We start from the raw sequence: 22,309 nt of genomic DNA, 5'->3' as shown, positions 1-22,309 counted from the left end.
GAGAGACGCTAATGGCCGGTCTCCATACAGCTTAGCCGCCACGCTAATAGCCTGCATGTTATTAGTATGGGATCGATGGCCGAGAGCCTGCAAATCCCCCAGGAATAACAACGCAAATCTGAAAAATGGAGAGATTTGTCATGGATGATATTTGAGCTCCAAAGGCTCCACCAAAGTCCCTAATGCTTGACTCTCTTCTGGATAATAGAGCAAGAAGTTTATCGCTCCTTGATCCATTACATAATATTAGGGTCCTGAGGACGTCGTGTGTTGGCCTCCTCCAGGACCCTAAGCCATTGCTTCAGTTGCTTTATGGGTAAATTCTCCCCCACCCCCACCTATTTGCATGGTAAGTTGTCATAGCGGTGGATCCATCTTTGAGGCCATTGACCGTTGAAGCTTTGTAGATGTAATCATCCTTTCTGGATGTGCTCCTCATCTTCCATCGGCAGTGGGGTGGCTCTAATTTGCCAGATGGGCCTAAGGATAGCGATGACTAGAAATGTCAATCAAAGCTACAAGTAGTAGTAATCCCTTCGGAAAAGTCCACTTCCCCATCCACAGAACCAGGCGGGACAAGGGTCAGAGGTTCCCGCTCCAGTGATAGGTGTCATTTCTAGAGGTAGATACTTATGGTTATGTTATTGTCACGGATATTTCAGTCCTGATACAAAGTCTTTTTGTCCTTATTCTGTGTTCACATTTAGGTAAAATGTGGAAAATTGAGTGCTGCGCTTTCGAGCCCTTTTTATACCAAAATATCCCCCAAAATGATAGTGAATATGTCCGCACTGTCTCGTTGCCTTAGATTTAACCTTTGTGTAACCAGCACTGAGCTGATGAAGCTTCTGCAGGAACCTGTCTACATATGAGATCATTATTCCAAGGAAGGATATGAAATTCCCATTATCTATCGGTGGAATCCACAGGGTATTTGCATTTCTCCGGTAGCGACGGGCATCCGCTTGTCACCGGGAGGCATTTTAATTAGTCATTCCCCCATTATCTCGCACGTTGTGTCAGGTCGGAGTCGGGGCTTCCTGTTTGTTTATTATATCCGCTCTTTACGACGTCTCAGAATATTAAAATGACATTCAAGATCCAACTGAGACATTGATGCTCATCCACGCTGGACTCTTTATGGGATCTTTTATGAGCATATACGATACAGAGACCTTATTATTCTTCGCCAAGTGTTTTTATTTTAATCATTTTTGTATATTTTTCCTCCTTCTAGATGCATAACCTCCAGGAGCTGAGGAGAAGCGCCTCCCTGGCCACCAAGGTCTTCATTCAAAGAGATTACAGTGAAGGAACCATGTGTCAGTTCCAAACCAAGTTCCCACCAGAGCTGGACAGTCGGGTATTACCACATTTTAATATCGTACCACAGAATAGTCAAATTTAGAATTATGGATGAGGTCATTGGCTTCACTGGTTTTACTTGAGATCTTCACGTGGGGTATAAACGACGGCGCCATTTAGCTGTGTTCTGTGTCGTTGAAGACTTTATCCATTGAAATCATTCAGAGCTGAGCTTGGTTCATATGGATCATCCATGAAGAGTAGGTAGATTTTTTTAGAACAATTTTATAAACTTTCCATTAAAATAATAATTCCTGATGACAACCGTACTAGACAACTTTTAGGATATCGTCCTTAGACAGTGAAGCCTACGTTTTGCTTTGGTCATGACCTTTGGAGAAGACAAGAAGTTGGTGGGAGTATGATGTTCTGTAGAATGTTCTGCTCATTTACAAAGGGTCCGACCGCCGCACTTTCGTCGGTTTTCCCGAATATTACTGTTTTGCGCCGAATTCTTCCGGGTTTTTGGCACATGTAATCGGATTGTGGCGCATCGGCGTCGGCTTGCATGCAACAGAAATCAATGGGGTGCCGTCGGACAACCCGACGGATTCCAACAACGCACGAAGCGACATGCAGGAATTTGGGCGCACGAGGTTAGTGAATCGCGCCGGACCCGAATCCTTGTCGGATAGCGCACCGCGGGATTGCAACAGGACCGGGTAAGTAAATGTGCCCCATTGTGTCCTGGCATGATGTCTCTATGACACACATACCACCATCGTAGACATTATCCAAACCAAGTATCCATCTTCCACCCTTGGAGAACACAAGCGGTTGCTGGCAGTACGATGTTCTGTAGAACATTGTGTCCTGGCATGATGTGGATGTCACTGTGACACACATTCCACCTAGGTAAGCATAGTACAGACACAGGAAGCCATCTTACGGACCATCTTTCACTGTTGATTGCCTAAACGTATCCCAATCTAGTTGAGCATTTGTGAATGTCCATGGATGCCCTACCTCCCAACTAAACCAACGTCTTTGTGCTTGACACCATAGGACAGCTTGGGAGTCAATCCCTTAATGGATCAGAGCTGATTTTGAGGCATGTTGAGGATATGATAGGGGATGGGTGGATATAATGACTGACCAGTTTATTGGAATCTGAAAATTTACTGATAAGTGAACTTCCAATTACAGATTGGGGTTTGTATTCAAATATTTCAACATTTCTGCCTCCAAGAAACTTGGCTTTGAGCAAATTGCAGGTGAAGCAGAATTTCAGTCTCGCTCACATCTCTCGGTGATGCTGCATCAGTGACGATGGCCCAGATACAAATATTACAGAGAATATGTCAAGCGATGTCTTCCCTCTGCGCTATTTTAAGAGGCTTCTGAGAGGTTTCCGTTCCTCCTGTTCTCCCTCGGAAGTGTCTTGGGTCCTTTCTTTGCTTGTCAGGATGGAGATTAGTCATTAATCAATAGAGCAGAAGATTCTTCGGGGACTCTTTTCAGTGTGGAGAATAGCCATGGGGGGCCCGGCAGAGACGGCTAGTTATGCCATCGTAGCTCTAATTACGGGAATGAAGTTAGACGTACAGTGGGCAGGAATGGCTCCGGAGAAGGACTTTTTCTGCTCACAGTGAAAAACACTTCAATTAAATTGTCCTATTTTATTTGGCAGAGCAGAAGAATGAAAATGTGGAGAGGGTAAAAGTACTTGAAATTGGAAAAGTCCGGGACGTCGCGATAAATTACAAATACTCTACATCGTGAAATATAGAAATTGCATTCCGCCTTTGTTTTTTTGGATGTTTTAGCTTCTGTTTATTGAAACAAAAATTTGAGTATTATGTAAAGTTTCTGAATGGAGCTAAAAGAGAGGTAAGACTGACGATATTGGTGACCTCTGCTTTCAGATTGAGAAGCAATTGTTCGAAGAGACCGTGAAGACTCTCAACATGTACTACATGGAGGCTGAGAAGATCGGTGGTAGCTCCTACCTCGAGGGGTGTTTAGCGTGTGCCACTGCCTATTTCATCTTCCTCTGCATGGAGACACACTATGAGAAGGTAAGTTGTTCCACTGCTTTGCATGTTGAGTGATTTGATCACCATATAATAGATGTATAGTAATGGGGTGAGACTTAGAATCCTACTTCTTCCTCTTCATCCTGGCGCTGTCTTTAAACACTGGGATCACCTAGAAAAGAAACTTACAATTAGCAGCACGGAAAGCAGGGACGAGATGTCCGGTGCTCCAGGCTGCTAATCATGCACACCCTCACCACCTTGGTCTCCCATGCTGGGAGAGGGAGGTGACATCACGCAAGGGGCATGAATTCAGGCCTCTCGTGTGACGTCACCTCCCTCTCCCATGCTCTCAGCATGGGGTGTGCATAATTAGCAGCCCAGAGCACAGGTCACCTTGTCCTTGCGCTCCGTGCTGCAAATTATAAGTTTCTTTTTTAGGTGAGTGTCAAGCTTTTTTTATTTTCAGTCTATTTTTGTTAAAGGGTCTGCTGTTTTGTTACATGCACCAATGCTGTAGGCAATATACTGTAGGGTTCAGTTAAAATGGTTTTACTGGGATTGCTCATAGGTGGGGAGGCAACACTCAGATCCTTTAGCCAAACAGGGGGTCGCGTATTGGTTGAATAGCATAATTACCAAGATATGGCACCCCCAATGATCAACTACTAATGACCAATCCTATAACTAGGTCAATGTGGCATTTTGAATGTTCTGTGACTTCACATGACCAACATTTACGATCCAGCCCCCAATGGATCGGGAAGCTGAGTCCTGGTTATGATGAGCTGTACAAAGGAAAGTATTTATTTGTCCATGATTTCCCATGAACTGGAAAATCCTTTCAACAACTATTCCCAAGCCTCGAAGTGGACATTTTGATGAGAAAATAAAAAGTTAGACCCTTCCCCCCTCCCAGGAAAACCAACATGGTCATAAGAGCAAAAAAGTTCATTACTATAAGACTTAGGTTCATAGAGATGTGAATCTTGAGTGGCAGATCTTGTATGGTGCCACCTCTAGCAGGGGCAACTTCTGGACCCCAAAGACAAGTCCTAAATTCTACACACACCGAGTACTCTAAAGGGACCGGGCGTCTGACTGTCATCCCCACCCAGATACAAAGCTCTAGTTCCTGCCTTATCCTGCCAGCAGAGGATGAATATAATTTTCTTGGAATTTGCAGATTTCATTTCCACATTACCATAGTATGGAATTTGAATATTCCATCTCAATCCATTCGGCGGACTTTCCCATTAAGATTTCAGGTCTGGATCTCGTTGCCTGAAGATAAAGCGGATTAGCATGTTCTCATGTTCTATCCATATCAATATCCGCCCGCGCTGCCAAGTTTTTTCTCCCCCGTCTCTAACGTCCCATTTTGTTGCGCTGCATCTTCTAAGCTGATGGCGAATTACACGGGAGGAAGTTGTCGGTGGGAAATTGGGTCATATTTTGACTCTTTCAGTGAAGGACACTTGGCTTGTAGAAAATAGGATTTGAGTTTGCATAGAGTCACCGAGTCTCCGCGCCACATTTGAGGCTTTGAACTCCGTCCAAGATCGACACAACTAGACTTTTGAGAGCAGTCGCACGTCAGAGCGGGTATTTCACATTATTATCTGTCTATTTCTTGGTGAGCAGATTTAATCCTTCCTTCAAACGCTTGGGAAAGGTTGTTTCAACATGCAGCCACTCAGCGGGCTCAGCCATGGGGGGAGGTAATTGCCCAATCTCTTTGTATCGCTCTGTCGATCTGGGCAGATTTCCAAAGCAAACTCGACCTTTGTACGTTGGAAATTAATTTCCCAGCAGATTCTGTTCCCACTTTGGCCCCGGTTGATACTGAGAAAAGTTACTTTTGGTGACATGGGGGCCCGGGGGCCCTTTTTGCAGACCCTTCCACATCAGGCGAGAGGTTCTGCTACTGGTGCACAGTTCATAGAACAAAGTGTAGATTTCTCGAAGTTGCTTTCTAGCTTGATGAACCAGGCGCAGGGATTTAGGGGCTGTTGTATATCATCATATAATATTTAGGGAAGGGATGGGTGATACGTCCAATTTATTCAATTAATTCACCCATTCAGTTATGCACAAATTAGATTTTTTTTTCCAAATTTGTAAAAAGGTTAGCTCCACCCCCATGATCAGATATAAGTCTCACATGACACAAAAATGGCGGCTAGTTCATGGCTGCCATTGAGGTCTATTGTGCACAGTCACAGGACAGTGAGCACACCATGGGGCACATTTACTAAGGGTCCGCGGACCGCGATTCTGTCGGGTTTCCCGGCTATTTCTGTTTTGCACTGAATTGCACAGGGGATTGTGTCGCATTGGTGCCGGCTTTCATGTGACACAAATCGGGGGCGTGGCCGCCGAACAACCCAACTGATTTGGACTAACCGTGGAATTTAAAATTAAAATTGTGTCGCAAGATCATCACTTACATGCACCAACATGCACATGCACACCCCTCCCCGCTCCACCCGGCCACCATAGGCCACAAACTGAGGCCCTTTTTTTGTACGCAGTAGGTGTGCATGAGGCCTTAACATCAGGACTGGGAGCCCCATGATTCCAACTCCTTGAGGGGTTGTTATTGCTCTCCATAGACAGAAGATGTAGCTCCGCCCCAGAGGAGCTGTTTCATATCTAAGGGCATATGTGTATTGTAAGAAATACTCATTACTTATCACTTATGACACTACTATATTGAGTTATTTGTGACACATTTTAAGGGGGATATTAGAGATTCTGCATCGAGTCCCAAGAACTTTAAGTTACACCTTTGCTTCTAGTGATTTTATTATGACCATGCAAATGACTTCTCCTGGGGCAAGTAATCACTTGGTTTAGTCTCTTGGAAGTCATAGACTGACTTCTTTACTAATTTTAGGGGCTCACCTTTAATATAAGTAACTTTCTACATAAATGTTAAAAAAATGTTTTTGGACCCCTAAAAATTTGAACCAATAGACTGTGAATAAAATGTTTGTGTAAATGTTCGGTCCTGGAACAGGACCCCTAATCTTTTGATTGGTGCGTGCACAGGATATTCTACCATAAGGTTATAGCTACAGGATAGCGGTTAACTTGGCCAATCACTTTAAATCTCCCATAAAAAGTGTTCCTGAACAGTGTAACATCCTGTGAATCTACATTATGAAGGGGCACTGGTAGAGCTCTTCAGGCTCTTTAGTATAATTATAAAAGTTGCTTTTAGAAGGCAGGAGGCCATGAATAACACATATAATAAGATACCACAGTCCCGGTGCCTGGATCTAGGAGTAATGTCCCGGGTTTATCATGAATGATAATATAATAATAATAATAATTGCTATAACTTTGTTACTGAGATGTATCATTAGATGTATCATGTGATGTGTTATTAGATGTATCATTAGATGTATCATGTGATGTGTTATTAGATGTATCATTAGATGTATCATGTGATGTGTTATTAGATGTATTATTAGATGTATTATTTGATGTATTATTAGATGTATCATGTGATGTATTATTAGATGTATTATTAGATGTGTTATTAGATGTGTTAATAGATGTATTATTAGATGTATCATGTGATGTGTTATTAGATGTGTTATTAGATGTATTATTAGATGTATCATGTGATGTATTATTAGATGTGTTATTAGATGTATTATTAGATGTGTTAATAGATGTATTATTAGATGTATCATGTGATGTGTTATTAGATGTGTTATTAGATGTATTATTAGATGTGTTATTAGATGTATTATTAGATGTATTATTAGATGTGTTAATAGATGTATTATTAGATGTATCATGTGATGTGTTATTAGATGTATTATTAGATGTATCATGTGATGTATTATTAGATGTATTATTAGATGTGTTATTAGATGTGTTAATAGATGTATTATTAGATGTATCATGTGATGTGTTATTAGATGTATTATTAGATGTATCATGTGATGTATTATTAGATGTGTTATTAGATGTATTATTAGATGTGTTAATAGATGTATTATTAGATGTATCATGTGATGTGTTATTAGATGTGTTATTAGATGTATTATTAGATGTGTTAATAGATGTATTATTAGATGTATCATGTGATGTGTTATTAGATGTGTTATTAGATGTATTATTAGATGTATCATGTGATGTGTTATTAGATGTATCATGTGATGTGTTATTAGATGTATTATTAGATGTATTATTTGATGTATTATTAGATGTATCATGTGATGTATTATTAGATGTATCATGTGATGTGTTATTAGATGTATTATTAGATGTATTATTAGATGTATTATTAGATGTATTATTAGATGTATTATTAGATGTATTATTAGATGTATCATGTGATGTGTTATTAGATGTATTATTAGATGTATTATTAGATGTATTATTAGATGTATTATTAGATGTATTATTAGATGTATTATTAGATGTATCATGTGATGTGTTATTAGATGTATTATTAGATGTATTATTAGATGTATTATTAGATGTATTATTAGATGTATTATTAGATGTATTATTAGATGTATCATGTGATGTGTTATTAGATGTATTATTAGATGTATCATGTGATGTGTTATTAGATGTATTATTAGATGTATTATTTGATGTATTATTAGATGTATCATGTGATGTGTTATTAGATGTATTATTAGATGTATTATTAGATGTATTATTAGATGTATTATTAGATGTATTATTAGATGTATCATGTGATGTGTTATTAGATGTATTATTAGATGTATCATGTGATGTGTTATTAGATGTATTATTAGATGTATCATGTGATGTGTTATTAGATGTATTATTAGATGTATCATGTGATGTATTATTAGATGTATTATTAGATGTATTATTAGATGTATCATGTGATGTGTTATTAGATGTATTATTAGATGTATCATGTGATGTATTATTAGATGTATTATTAGATGTATCATGTGATGTATTATTAGATGTATTATTAGATGTATCATGTGATGTGTTATTAGATGTGTTATTAGATGTATCATGTGATGTGTTATTAGATGTGTTATTAGATGTATCATGTGATGTATTATTAGATGTATTATTAGATGTATTATTAGATGTATTATTAGATGTATTATTAGATGTATTATTAGATGTATCATGTGATGTGTTATTAGATGTATCATGTGATGTATTATTAGATGTATTATTAGATGTATCATTAGATGTATCATGTGATGTGTTATTAGATGTATCATGTGATGTATTATTAGATGTATTATTAGATGTATCATGTGATGTATTATTAGATGTATTATTAGATGTATTATTAGATGTATTATTAGATGTATTATTAGATGTATCATGTGATGTGTTATTAGATGTGTTATTAGATGTATTATTAGATGTATTATTAGATGTATTATTAGATGTATCATGTGATGTGTTATTAGATGTATTATTAGATGTATCATGTGATGTGTTATTAGATGTATTATTAGATGTATTATTAGATGTATCATGTGATGTATTATTAGATGTATTATTAGATGTATTATTAGATGTATTATTTGGGGTCTTCCTTTCCCATCGGCTGCCTGGATATTTGTATTATATACTGTATTTTCCTAATTGGCACAGCGCGCCCCCCACATTCAGAAGCCCCATTGACAGAGCGTCCGGAAAGGCTCTTTACAGTGAAGTGCGCAGTAACATCTGCATCTGGACCTGTTCCCAGATCTCCAAGACAAAGGATAGACTCTGACAATGGCCACTAAATAGGTAGAACTGCAGTCAGAGGGGGGGCTCCGGGACCTCCCCAATGTCCTAAGTCCCCATTGCTGCTAAACTTTCTACAATGTGAGAACAATACACAATGTTTGGCCTATAAATAAGCTCGGTGGGTGGTTATTGTGTCACATCCCCCAGGTGACCCCCCCCCCCCCGACCCCCCTGGGGGGCTCATTGTCATCCCAGACATTGTCTGACTAATCTCTGCTTTAATATTTAAGGTGTTGAAGAAAATCTCCAAATACATCCAAGAGCAGAATGAAAAGATATACGCTCCCAGGGGGCTCCTAATTACCGACCCGGTAGAGCGGGGGATGCGCGTTGTATCCTTTATACAGTAATTGCTTGGTAAGTTCTTGATCTGGAAAGTTTTTTAAAAAAAAACTTTAAAAAAAAAACAAAAAAAACACTTATAGACTAAAAAGCCAAAAATCTGCAGAATAATTAGTATGAAAACATTCTAGAAAGTTCTGCTCTGATATGAAGCCGTCCTGTTATTCTTGGAGGCGTTCCTTCATATATTTAGCACATACAGTAGGGATCTATAGCCCAAGTCAGTCTTAAAGGGGTTGTACCAAGCTTGATTATTACCTCTTATACACAAGATACGGGATAATAATCTGATTGGTGAGGGTTTGACTGATGGGACCCCCACTGATCATGGGGACAAGGATCCTGTTCTGACTAATTGATGTCACTTCAAGGAAAGCATGTTCATCCAACACTATGGGAGCATTGGAAGTTGCTGAGCACAGCACTCCGGTATCTCCAGAGCTTACATGTTTAATAGAGTGCCAGAGATAGCTGGGTGTGGTGCTTGGCAACTTCCGGTGCTCCCGTATGGAATGGCGCAGTAGGACATATGCTCAACCTGCCTCCTTAATCAACTAGTGAGAACAGAACTCTCTTTATTGTGATTGGTGGGGATCCTTTCTCCTGATCAGTACCAGCAGTAGGACCCCTATTGATCAGATTGTTATCCCCTATCAAACTTGGAACAAAGTGAGGCTTGAGAAAGAGCGTTGTGTGTGAAACAGCCCGTTGCCTAGTCGTGGGGTGCAAACTTTCTGTTTGATGTGTCCCACATTTTTCTGATTCTTCTTCTCTATGTGGATAACCCTTTTAAAGGGGCGGGACACTCTTATACAAAGGTTTCCCATGTGCATTGCTGCCATAATAATAATCCCTGAGTGTTCGGCACTCCAGATTCTTACTTTTGAGCTGTATGCAGACTCTCCGTGGTTCTTTGTTTGCATGTTTGAGCTCTGATGAATAGGAGGAGATGCAGCAGGAGTTATGACTCATTCTCCTTTGCTATTCCAGTGTTTGTTAGTGAGGATGGACAATGAAATGAGAGACACAGTGGGAAACGCCATGAGGAAGGCCTAGAGCAGTGAGAGAGGGAAGGTTGTGTGTATATGCAGAGGGCAGCATGGGGAGAACAGGGGAAGGCTGAACCTCTTAATGGAGACAAATACACAGGGACATACACATGCAGAGACAAGTCTGATTGTAGAGGTATATTGAAAAGTGGCCAATGCCTTTAGTTGTCCAAAGAGATCAGAAGGAGTGAGAAAAGCAGGAGCAGTTATAATGGAAAACTCATGGAGTAGCTGCAGTAGGGGGCAAAGTGCTATTAGTCACCTTCATACAATGGGGCTCATTTACTAAGGATCGCACTTTCTTTGTATTTTGCACCGTTTTCGGGATTTGCGTGGCTTTGACAGGAATTTAACAGGTGTCTGCACTGGGATTGTGTCTCACTTGATTGGTTTATTAGCGCAGCTTTCATGTGAGACAAATCGTGCCTTCGGACGATCCGACTGATTCGGATTGAGCGCGGGATTTAACATTCAAATTCTGTTGCAAGACAATGCACTTACATGCTCCAGGAAGAAGAAGGTGAACTCTGGGGACCTGAGCGGGGAAGTGACACATGCAGGATATCGGGCGCAGGATCTTAGTGACTCCCCGCACAGCGCATTATACACGGACAATGCACTTACATGCACCAGGAAGAAGAAGGTGAACTCCGGGGACCTGAGCGGGGAAGCGACACATGCAGGAAATTGGACGCAGGATCTTAGTGACTCCCCGCACAGCGCATTATACACGGACAATGCACTTACATGCTCCAGGAAGAAGAAGGTGAACTCTGGGGACCTGAGCGGGGAAGCGACACATGCAGGATATCGGGCGCATGATCTTAGTGACTCCCCGCACAGCGCATTATACACGGACAATGCACTTACATGCACCAGGAAGAAGAAGGTGAACTCCGGGGACCTGAGCGGGGAAGCGACACATGCACGATATCGGGTGCACGATCTTAGTGACTCCCCGCACAGCGCATTATACACGGACAATGCACTTACATGCTCCAGGAAGAAGAAGGTGAACTCTGGGGACCTGAGCGGGGAAGCGACACATGCAGGATATCGGGCGCAGGATCTTAGTGACTCCCCGCACAGCGCATTATACACGGACAATGCACTTACATGCACCAGGAAGAAGAAGGTGAACTCCGGGGACCTGAGCGGGGAAGCGACACATGCAGGATATCGGGTGCACAATCTTAGTGACTCCCCGCACAGCACATTATACACGGACAATGCACTTACATGCACCAGGAAGAAGAAGGTGAACTCCGGGGACCTGAGCGGGGAAGCGACACATGCAGGATATCAGGCGCACGATCTTAGTGACTCGCCGCACAGCGCATTATACACGGACAATGCACTTACGTGCACCAGGAAGAAGAAGGTGAACTCCGGGGACCTGAGCGGGGAAGTGACACATGCAGGATATCGGGTGCAGGATCTTAGTGACTCCCCGCACAGCACATTATACACGGACAATGCACTTACATGCACCAGGAAGAAGAAGGTGAACTCCAGGGACCTGAGCGGGGAAACGACACATGCAGGATATCGGTGCACGATCTTAGTGACTCCCTGCACAGCGCATTATACACGGACAATGCACTTACATGCACCAGGAAGAAGAAGGTGAACTCCGGGGACCTGAGCGGGGAAGCGACACATGCAGGATATCGGGCGCAGGATCTTAGTGACTCCCTGCACAGCGCATTATACACGGACAATGCACTTACATGCACCAGGAAGAAGAAGGTGAACTCCGGGGACCTGAGCGGGGAAGCGACACATGCAGGATATCGGACGCACGATCTTAGTGACTCCCCGCACAGCGCATTATACACGGACAATGCACTTACATGCACCAGGAAGAAGAAGGTGAACTCCTGGGACCTGAGCGGGGAAGCGACACATGCAGGATATTGGGGAACGATCTTAGTGACTCCCCGCACAGCACATTATACACAGACAATGCACTTACATGCACCAGGAAGAAGAAGGTGAACTCCGGGGACCTGAGCGGGGAAGCGACACATGCAGGATATCGGGTGCATGATCTTAGTGACTCCCCGCACAGCACATCATACACGGACAATGCACTTACATGCACCAGGAAGAAGAAGGTGAACTCCGGGGACCTGAGCGGGGAAACGACACATGCAGGATATCGGGCGCAGGATCTTAGTTACTCCCCGCACAGCGCATTATACACGGACAATGCACTTACATGCATCAGGAAGAAGAAGGTGAACTCCGGGGACCTGAGCGGGGAAGCGACACATGCAGGATATCGGGTGCAGGATCTTAGTGACTCCCCGCACAGCGCATTATACATGGACAATGCACTTACATGCACCAGGAAGAAGAAGGTGAACTCCGGGGACCTGAGCGGGGAAGTGACACATGCAGGATATCGGGGGCAGGATCTTAGTGACTCCCCGCACAGCGCATTATACACACACAATGCACTTACATGCACCAGGAAGAAGAAGGTGAACTCCGGGGACCTGAGCGGGGAAGCGACACATGCAGGATATCGGGGGCAGGAGCTTAGTGACTCCCCGCACAGCGCATTATACACGGACAATGCACTTACATGCACCAGGAAGAAGAAGGTGAACTCCGGGGACCTGAGCGGGGAAGCGACACATGCAGGATATCAGGTGCAGGATCTTAGTGACTCCCCGCACAGCGCATTATACACGGACAATGCACTTACATGCACCAGGAAGAAGAAGGTGAACTCCGGGGACCTGAGCGGAAGCGACACATGCAGGAAATCGGGTGCACGATCTTAATGAATCGCGGCACAGTGCATCATCGTCGGACAATGCACTTTTGGTGAACTCCACAGAACCGGGTAAGTAAATGTGCCCCAATATATCTCTCTGCCATTAGAAGTCGTCACCTTCATACAATAGGGCACATTTACTTACCCGTCCCGTCGCAATCCCCGAGGTGCGTTGTTAGCCGAGGATTCGGAGCTGCCGCGATTCACTAAGATTGTGCGTCCAATTTCCTGCAAGTGTCACTTCCTCGCTGAGGTCCGCTGGAGTTCACCTTCTTTTTCCCGGTGCATGTAAGTGCATGACTTGTGACACAATTTTGAATGTTAAATCCTGTGCGTTGTCCGAATCTGTCGGATCGTCCGACGGCCCACCCCCCAATTTTGTGTTGCGTGAAAGCCGGCTCCGATGCGCCAAATCTGATCGTGTACAACAAAAAGCTCTTCTAAATGCGGCGCATATTGGAAATCGTCGAATATTCCAGCCTCTCTCCGCCATTAGAAGGTGTCACCTGGTTGTGTAGAAGACTGAGGGTCGAGCAGAACATCAGAGGGCGCTCGGGGATAGTTCTAGAAATGCTCCTTAATATCTTGATCCCTCCTTACTCCGATGTATCAATTCATAATAACAGTGAGATAAGAAATCCCGGGCGTGGGGCTCAGCCCTCAGTCGCTCCCAGGTCTTCTCCTAATTCACGCATGAACTCCCGGTGAACTTCTTTTGCTCCTTGGTTGCTGTTTGTTCTTCCGTTTCCATCTCATATGTGAAAATCCAATATCTCTCTCTATTGTTTCAATTATGCAGCCGTCTAGTGGATGAATGTGTAATCTCACCACATGTTTATCGGACCTCTCCGTTTCATGCGTCTTCCAAAGTCATCATTTTCAACATATTTCCTGCAATCTCTCTAATAGTCTGCTTGTTATTTTGTACCTTGAACGGTGGAGATTGTTGAGTGGTTTCCTTCCAGAGGCTAATCCAGGCATTAATAATGGGACGGCCCGAGGCTTCTGCGGAAGGTCGGAGGATTTGCCGTAGTCAGAGTTGGGGCGGAGGTAGCAGATGCTTCTTAACTTGGTGCCTGAGGGACCTGGACGCCCTTCTGACACACAGCAGGACAAGAGGACATGGCACATGGTAGAGTAGGTGGTGAGGGCTCATTATTGTAGATATTGGATGGGAGCCCAGGAACTTCAAGGTCTACATCATTGTGTAATGTAACAGCTCTGTCGCTTCTCTTTGATCTCATGTTTATGATCATATTTAGACCCCATGGACTCATCTATCTCCATTAGACTCCATTTACACATATACAATTTCCAATATAACGGAAGTATTTCTTCGAAAGAAGTGTAGCCCCATATGGTGGGCAGAAAACAGAGAATCTTTGACTACGGAATCCGCTGGCTCCATGCACATACTGTAGCTTTGGCCGGTGTATATGGCAAAAATTACATACTGTATATACTTTAAGTAATGTGGGGCTCTATGTAGGAAATTGCACATGGCTAATGCTGGGTGTGTAACCTGCAGAAGCGTTACTCATAGACATACTGTAGATCCAGTGTAAGGTGTCCACAAGACTTTTACAAGATGGCTCGGGGCGGATTATGGGGAAGGCTACCGGGGCGCGCGCCCTGGGGCCACCACTAACTTACTCCTAAGTGGGTCCCCCACCAGCAGCAATGTTCATGCTGACTGCCTCCAGAAGCAATGGGCAACAGGTTCAGATCATCATTGATCTTATGTAGCACCTATTAGTAATCAGTAGTGTTACTGCGCCAATTAGTAGTCAGTGGTGTTACTGCGCCAATTCGTAGTCAGTGGTTTCACTGCACCTATTAGTAGTCAATAGTGTTAGTGCGCCAATTAGTAGTCAGTAGTTACTGCGCCAATTAGTATTCTGTAGTGTTACTGCGCCAATTAGTAGTCAGTAGTGTTACTAACCTGTAGTAACACACGGATGTTACTATGGTGCATGGAGGAGATCAGTTCAGTTATAATTGTATCTAATTATAATATAATATTTAGGGTGCTACATGCTTTCACTCCAATTGCACGACCAATCCGGCGGGTGCAATAGGTAAAGTTTGATGACCCTGCACCTCCCGTCCTGGGCTCAGGCTTCCCGGCAGCCGTCCTGCTCCATAAAATAGTAATAAGCTTCACTGAACTTCTGATTCTGCTGCAGATGTAATCACATTAAATTAAGCAAATTGCTTTATTGACTAATAGAAAGATGGTAACAGAGCAATTACATTGATTTTTAGGTAGGAAAAGTGAATTCTGCAGCTTTAATTGTGCACAATTTGCTTTTTTTTAAAAAATTTGTCTAAAGTGAAGACAGAGCATGGTTGGTTCTAGAATCATCTTCTTGGGGAATGAAGGATGTGTCCCTTCTGCTGTTTTCAAGCCACGGTTTGAGGTCCTTTGGAGGACCATTAAAGGTCCTGAAATGGCTCTCTATCATGGGTGAAGGCCCTTCTCAGTATAGTTTGGGTGGCCATGGGCCCCCTAGAAGGATTGAGCCCAAATCTCCTATAATATAATTCAGTACTGTATAGACTCTTACAGTTCTAGTGGTTATCCCCTGGATCTCACAGTCAACTACTTGCACCCATTTGGATCATGAGAGTGGGGGCCCGAGTCCACACATTTGAATGGAGCAGTGGGTGTACATGTGCGCTACCACTCTAGTCAAGTTAGTTGTTAGTTAAGATGCCACCAAAGAGTATCACTTGTTATGAATTGTCTATTACAAATGACTGTGTATTTGTGGTTGGAGGAGAAAACCATAAAAGCCGTGATCATAACCATCCTTGACCTCAACATCAAAGATTGAAATCTCCATCTATGAAGACCGATGCAGCAGTGGCAGCAGCAGCAGCAGTGGCAGCAGCAGCACTACCAGCAGTACCGGAGGCGGAGGGGTAGCCGGTCGTGCTCGATGACTGGCAGAGAGTCCCTGTGGGGACCTGTACTGCCGAGACGATGGCCTTTCTGAAATAAGAAGACTGAGATATCAGAGCACAAGGTTCTAGACTCCTAAGAGAGCGGGACTAGGAAGGACACATTAACATGATAGCATTTCTTTACCATTGACTAACCTGAGCCATGAACAGCCATCATCTTCTGCCGTTTACTTCCTGCCTGATATCATATTATTCAAAATGGCCTCCATGAGGATTTCCTTCCACAACCAGATTATGCATTCACAAGATTGATGAGGAAGAGGAGGGAGAAAACCCATTAGGGGGATTCAGTCTACATCTTCAAGATGTGTCCATCAGATTGGTCAGCAGAGTTGAATGAAGGTTGCCAATATCAAGGGGAGTCCAAATCCCCAATAATAGAGGACAGGTAGAGCCTCATGTAAGATCTCCATGTCTACAACAAGTCCCCTAGGCTACAGCTACTGCCAGTAATAATAATTATGAGGAATATATTCAGTGGATTCTTCTTTTTTACAGCACTGCCTTAAAGGAATTGTAAGAGATAATAGAAGAGGTACCAAGAAACTATGGTCTACAAGTCATGTCTGGTAATGCAACATTTGGGTGGATAAGGCTAAGGATTGGGTTCCTCACTTTCAGTCCTACAGACCTCCCGAATACAGCCCATTGTTCTTCTGTAAAAATGGCCTCCAATGAGAAGGAAAGGTGGGGGTTCTTGGTTACTATCATGTTGGGGCCTCCTCTTAAGATGGCAAAGACACAGCCTGGGCTCCATCTACCTTGGTTCTCCTGCCAGAACCTACTAGACTCTGTATTGGGCAGTGGGGTCTCCATGTGCACCTGTTCTTCCAACATTATCCAACTATGGTGCTCGGTCGCAACATCAACTATTGTGACCCAACAGTTATACCACTAGGTTGGGTTGCACTACCAGACCAAGCATGTAGACCAAAGTGGGACAGTCTTGTTTTCCAAATGTATAAAAGCCTTTCAGGTGCTACAGAGTGATATCTTTGGAAGAAAGTCATGACCCAATTGCCAACTTTTTAAGATGAGGAGGTCTTGAGACCACAGCAATGTGTAGGTGCAGTCACATGCCGTCTGGCTTCTTGTAACATAACATTGAACCTCATCACATGGTTTTGCCTTAAGTTATCACTGTACAGAGACCATTTCTATGTATCATATTTCAGGCCGATATTTGTAGATTCATTTTGTACAAAATGTTGTACAGAGGATGACGGTTTCACGCTATGTATAGAGTATAATGGAGGAACGTTCTGAAAATCTATTTTGATGTAATCTCTGGGCACTACATGGAGACAATTGCAATATGTTGGTTAATAATTGCCCACCAAAGCCCCCAATGTAGATGACCTTGCGTTAGATATCACATAGAACTTGTATATACGAGTCACTAATGTCCACCTGGCTTAAAGGGTTTGTCCACCTTTCAAAAGAAAACCTTTTGTCTTCTAGGTATTCTCTACCCTTGCTTAAACCTGTTCTTTCTAATTGTACTCCAAATACTAATAAGAACTAATTGGTTCTCCAAATTAGCATTGACATATCAGTTGTTCCAAAAATTTTGGGTATACAGCTCATATGCAGACTAAGCTCCGGTCTCTATAGTTTTAGTTGACAAACATTACATCTACAAATCAAATTGGACCAAACTTCTCTCCTAACGGTTTGCCATTTCAAAAGTAGAATGGGGGAAGATGTGTCGAATGAGAAAACCAAAAACATTATTCTACTTTTCAATGTCCATCTGGTCATTGGTGGACCCGACTTTCAGGTCTGGCCGCCTGACCCGGATGTACTGCTTATTTGACGGCCAAACAGCCAATCCGGCAAATTGACTAACAAGTAGGGGAATTTCCCCAGGCCAATTATAGCCATGGCTAGTAATTTCCCGGATTGGCTGTTTGAACGCCACTCCAGCAATAAGTCCAGGAACAGCTGAACCTGAAACGGGTCCGCTCATCTCTAGTCATTGCCACTAAATTTCTTTCTGTTCCTGGCCCCTGTTTGGGTTATGGGTCTGGGTTATCACTGACCTAATAAACCACGATTGGCTGTTTGAACACCAATCCAACAATACGTCCGGGGACAACTGAACCCAAAACGGGTCCGCTCATCTCTAGCCATTGCCACTTAATTTCATTCTGCTCCTGACCCCTGTTTGGGTTATGGGACTTGGTCACCACTGGCCTGAAAAACCATGATTGGCTCCATCTGTTTGGCTGCTGCAGTCTCTTCACACAGAACAGACCGAATTAGAGGAACCAAGGGCTTTAGCTGCACCAGTGGGACTTTCTATAAGTATTTAGGTAGCTAATGATTTCATTTTTACATTTTTGCCCTAATGACAACCCTTTTAAAGATTTTATACATTTTTTGGAGTCTTCATTGGTAAAAATTGGCTTTTTATTAGCAGAAGAGGATTGGCTTCGTATGCACCATATTGCAAAACAATTTGGAAATAGAAAAAGTTGGCTTAAAGTGAGCAAACCAAGAGACTAATCCAACATGTAGTGGGAACCTGCAGACATGACCACCTAGTAAACCCCATTCCCCAAACACATGAGGTCTCAGCTTGAAGAGGGGAATAGGTAAGTACAATCTTATCTAACTTGAGAACAAAAACATTGGCATTTTGACTTCTTCTGACCCCCAACCTCAGCCATCAAGGCACTAGGATACACATTAAACTCAAAGACACTTACGTTTGTCAACTTTTCCCACTAAATGTGTAACGTCAATGAGCACTTTAAATCTGCATTCACCTATAGAGGTCAAAATTACCCTGGACAAATATAACTGAGTAAGGTTAAGTTCACATCTTCATCTAATGTTTCAATAGAAATTTCCATCTTAACTTTCATAAAATATCCTGAGCTATGGAAACCCCAATGGAAGCTCAACGGATGCTAAGATAGTGAATAAAGCCAGTCGAGCTTCAATCGAGGGGGGAAGGGAAACAAGACTTACAGAAAATGATTCCCCACATGGAGTATGCTTAGATTCTGTAACCAAATCTGCATAGGGGCTGCAAACCCAAAATGGTAGCAAATGTTCAATGGAGAGTGTTAGCGGAGCTACTTCAGGTTCAACTGGTTACCGAGATGGACATTCCCAATGACCTCCCTGTGGACCACATGGCAATGTGCATAATGTTCTTCTAGGGGAGGGATGTTTGTAGTATGATGCTTCCAGGTAGACAGGGGGTAATCTTTTTTATGTATGAACTTGTGCTTCCATGATAATATTATCTGATTGTACTATATCTTACTTATTAGAGTTTTGTTTTATTGCACAATTTAGCAAAAGAAATGTGAGACAGATCAGAAGTCATCAAACATCTCATCATTCGAAGTTGTATCTGAATTGTCCGTGCAGGGTTCCCAAGCCTTGGTGTGGTTCCCAAGAAACCGTATACCATTACTTTCACCAAACATTATCCCCTAATATTACACAATAGTTATCTGGTTATAGAAGACAAAATGTCAATGCACATAAGAGCTCTGGCCTTCAAATTATTTGTCCATAGTTCTTCATCGACTTATCACATTGATAGTCTTCACCCGGTGCTAACCATTTATGTGCAGCAAACAGTACATGTTGTCATGCAAAAAAGATTGAGTCCACAGCACGGACCATTCACATTCAGGTCATCCAGATAAGTCCAACACAGAGCGGAATACCATTTGTCCAAGAAATTTGTCCTTCGAGGAGTTGGCCATCAATTACAATTGAAAGTCAATTCTCAGGACAGGCCACCAATATCTGATTGGTAGGGGGCCAAAATGTGGACCCTACACTCAGCTTTTGGACTGTCAAAATACACAAAGCATGAGAGAACCTTTCAACTGGAGCTCCAGCTTGACAGACATAGAACTCTGGATCCATACCTATTGCTTACATCCGATCGGTGCGGAGGGCGGGATGGCTGAGGATAGGTGAACAATAGTAATTCCTGGCCAAATGATTAGACTACTTTTTTGCCTGGTATTGTACCTCTGCTCAAGTGCATTGATGAGGTTGAGCCACACAACCAAACCCAACTGAAGTATGGAGCTGTTTTAGTTGGCTTTTTTCAGATTTCAAGAGTATCTTCCATAAAAGCCGTCCATGCATCAACCATGGTTTTCTAACGAGCTAAGGTTGGTCAAGGTTAACATCCATTTTGCTCCACTACATCACCAGCATTGTCATGCCATCATTTAGATCCCAAATGGACATTGGTGAATTATTCCCCCTATCATGCACTGAGTGACCATTTATACTCTTCAATCAGTGGTTTTCCCAATGAATCCCCATAATATTGCTTTGCATGTATTTTCATAGAATTTTTGGGGGGTAAAATATGGAAAAAAGTTATATTTGCATAGAAAATATTTAGAACATTAGAACATACTGAACTCTCTGCCTATATGAATTGTGCCGTATAACGTGGATGTTTCATGTTGCACTAACTGTACGGATTACCTCACGTGTTAAGATGTAGAAGGTTCTTCAATCAATATTGACCATGGTTATTGTATTCAGACCTTGATGGCAGAGGAACTTCCATAAGACCTTGAAATTACAGAAAACTCCTGTTGACCGCCATATCCCAAAGGATTCCAGATCTTCCAAGTGTAAATTGTTCTTCAGGTTGATTGTAGGGTAATGGATGTCATGGAAGGAGGAGACCATTGCTTCCATGGGTTGTTTTGCATGTTTGGCCTAAAATTGTGGAGCATGCGATAGACTGATGTTATATACTAGGATAAAGACAATATATAGACACCATGATGTCCTCCATGGAAAATATATGGACTTTTGATGTACAGTAGATGATGTAAAGCTTTGTGGTTTCATAAAAAATATATACTTTTGCCAAAATGTATTCATTTTTTTGTCAATGTGGTGGTCTTCATTTTTGTCACTAACGCTCTAATGGTTCCTCCTAACACATTGGCTTTGCCAAATATGTATTTCAGTTCTATAGGGGCAGTTTAAGCTCTAAGATCCCAATCCAATGATGGACAAAATTTCATCTTGGGTATTGCCCATTTCTGGAGCAACTCCCTCCAGTACTTTATAGATTAGGTGTCATAGGGTTACAGGAAAATATGGTTTAGACTAATTACTAATTTACAGATATATTTTAGAAGATGCTGGTCCTCTTTAAATGAGGAGTCGAATTTAGGCCATGTTTTCGGCCTCAGTGAGGGCATGAATGTCCACGAAATGATTGGGAAGAGATGACGTCTTCATAGAAAAAGGAAGCAAAGCCAAAATTTTGCCAAAATTTAGGGTGGCATAATAAACAATTTTGCATGACTAGGACAACCCCTTACACCTAGAACAAAGTGTGGAACCATTTGGTATTTGGCTTTGGTTGTTTCACAGGAACAGAATTACAATGATAATCAGGATTTGGTCAACACCAATGGAGACCCTAATGTTCACGCCCTGTATGCAGAGTCTAGAATATGGACATAATAATGTATGATAAATAATGTATTCCATATTATCCAGAGCTAATAAACTGTAAAGGATCCGGCTGATGACTACATCCTACTGATGAAAGAAAGAAATATTCTGAATATGTATCAGTCTTCAATTGGTTCACAGGAACCACAGGTTCCACTTTTGTAGAGAACTTCTCTCAGCATTTGGAGAGAATCCACTATACACTGTGCTTTCCACTACGGAGGGCTCCTCCAGCGACTGTCCAACCCAAAGTGCTTCCACTCCCAATGGATCGTTGTTGATGACATCACTTCATTGACCTCAAAGTGGGTTTGGCCCAGATGTCACATGTGCCATGAATGTGATGTCATCATGGACAGGTCATTGGGAAGCCGATGGTCACCACCGGAGCCATGGATGTCCTTGGAGTCGTCAGTATAGAATTTTCCTCTATTTCTCCCAAAATGCTGCCCCTTCAGGGCTTTTCTCCAAAAGAGGAAACCCCCTTGCATCACAATCACAATGGGGCAGATTTACTTACCCGGTCCAGTCGCGATCCCGCGGTGCGTTGTCCGTCGAGGATTCTGGGCTGCTGCGATTCACTAAGATCGTGCGCC

At 42.6% G+C, this 22,309-nt stretch overlaps 1 protein-coding gene across 4 annotated transcripts in view; it reads left to right on the top strand.

The window, feature by feature from the left end:
- Positions 1-16,604, top strand: part of GOLGA7B (golgin A7 family member B) — a 303,843-nt gene extending 287,239 nt beyond the window's left edge. For all 4 annotated transcript variants that reach the window (XM_072130941.1, XM_072130939.1, XM_072130940.1 and 1 more), the window contains exons 2-5: positions 1,238-1,363; positions 3,231-3,383; positions 9,335-9,436; positions 16,113-16,604. In XM_072130941.1, the coding sequence (XP_071987042.1) occupies positions 1,238-1,363; positions 3,231-3,383; positions 9,335-9,436; positions 16,113-16,226 (495 nt within the window). In that variant the 3' untranslated portion in view covers positions 16,227-16,604. The remainder of the gene's footprint in view (positions 1-1,237; positions 1,364-3,230; positions 3,384-9,334; positions 9,437-16,112) is intronic.
- The last annotated feature ends 5,705 nt before the right edge of the window (positions 16,605-22,309 follow it).

The sequence above is a fragment of the Engystomops pustulosus genome, chromosome 11 (genome assembly GCF_040894005.1).
Source record: "Engystomops pustulosus chromosome 11, aEngPut4.maternal, whole genome shotgun sequence".
NCBI classification, from domain to species: Eukaryota; Metazoa; Chordata; class Amphibia; order Anura; family Leptodactylidae; genus Engystomops; species Engystomops pustulosus.
The sequence above is the reverse complement of the archived record's forward strand: the minus strand, read 5'-3'. Positions and strand labels throughout refer to the sequence as shown.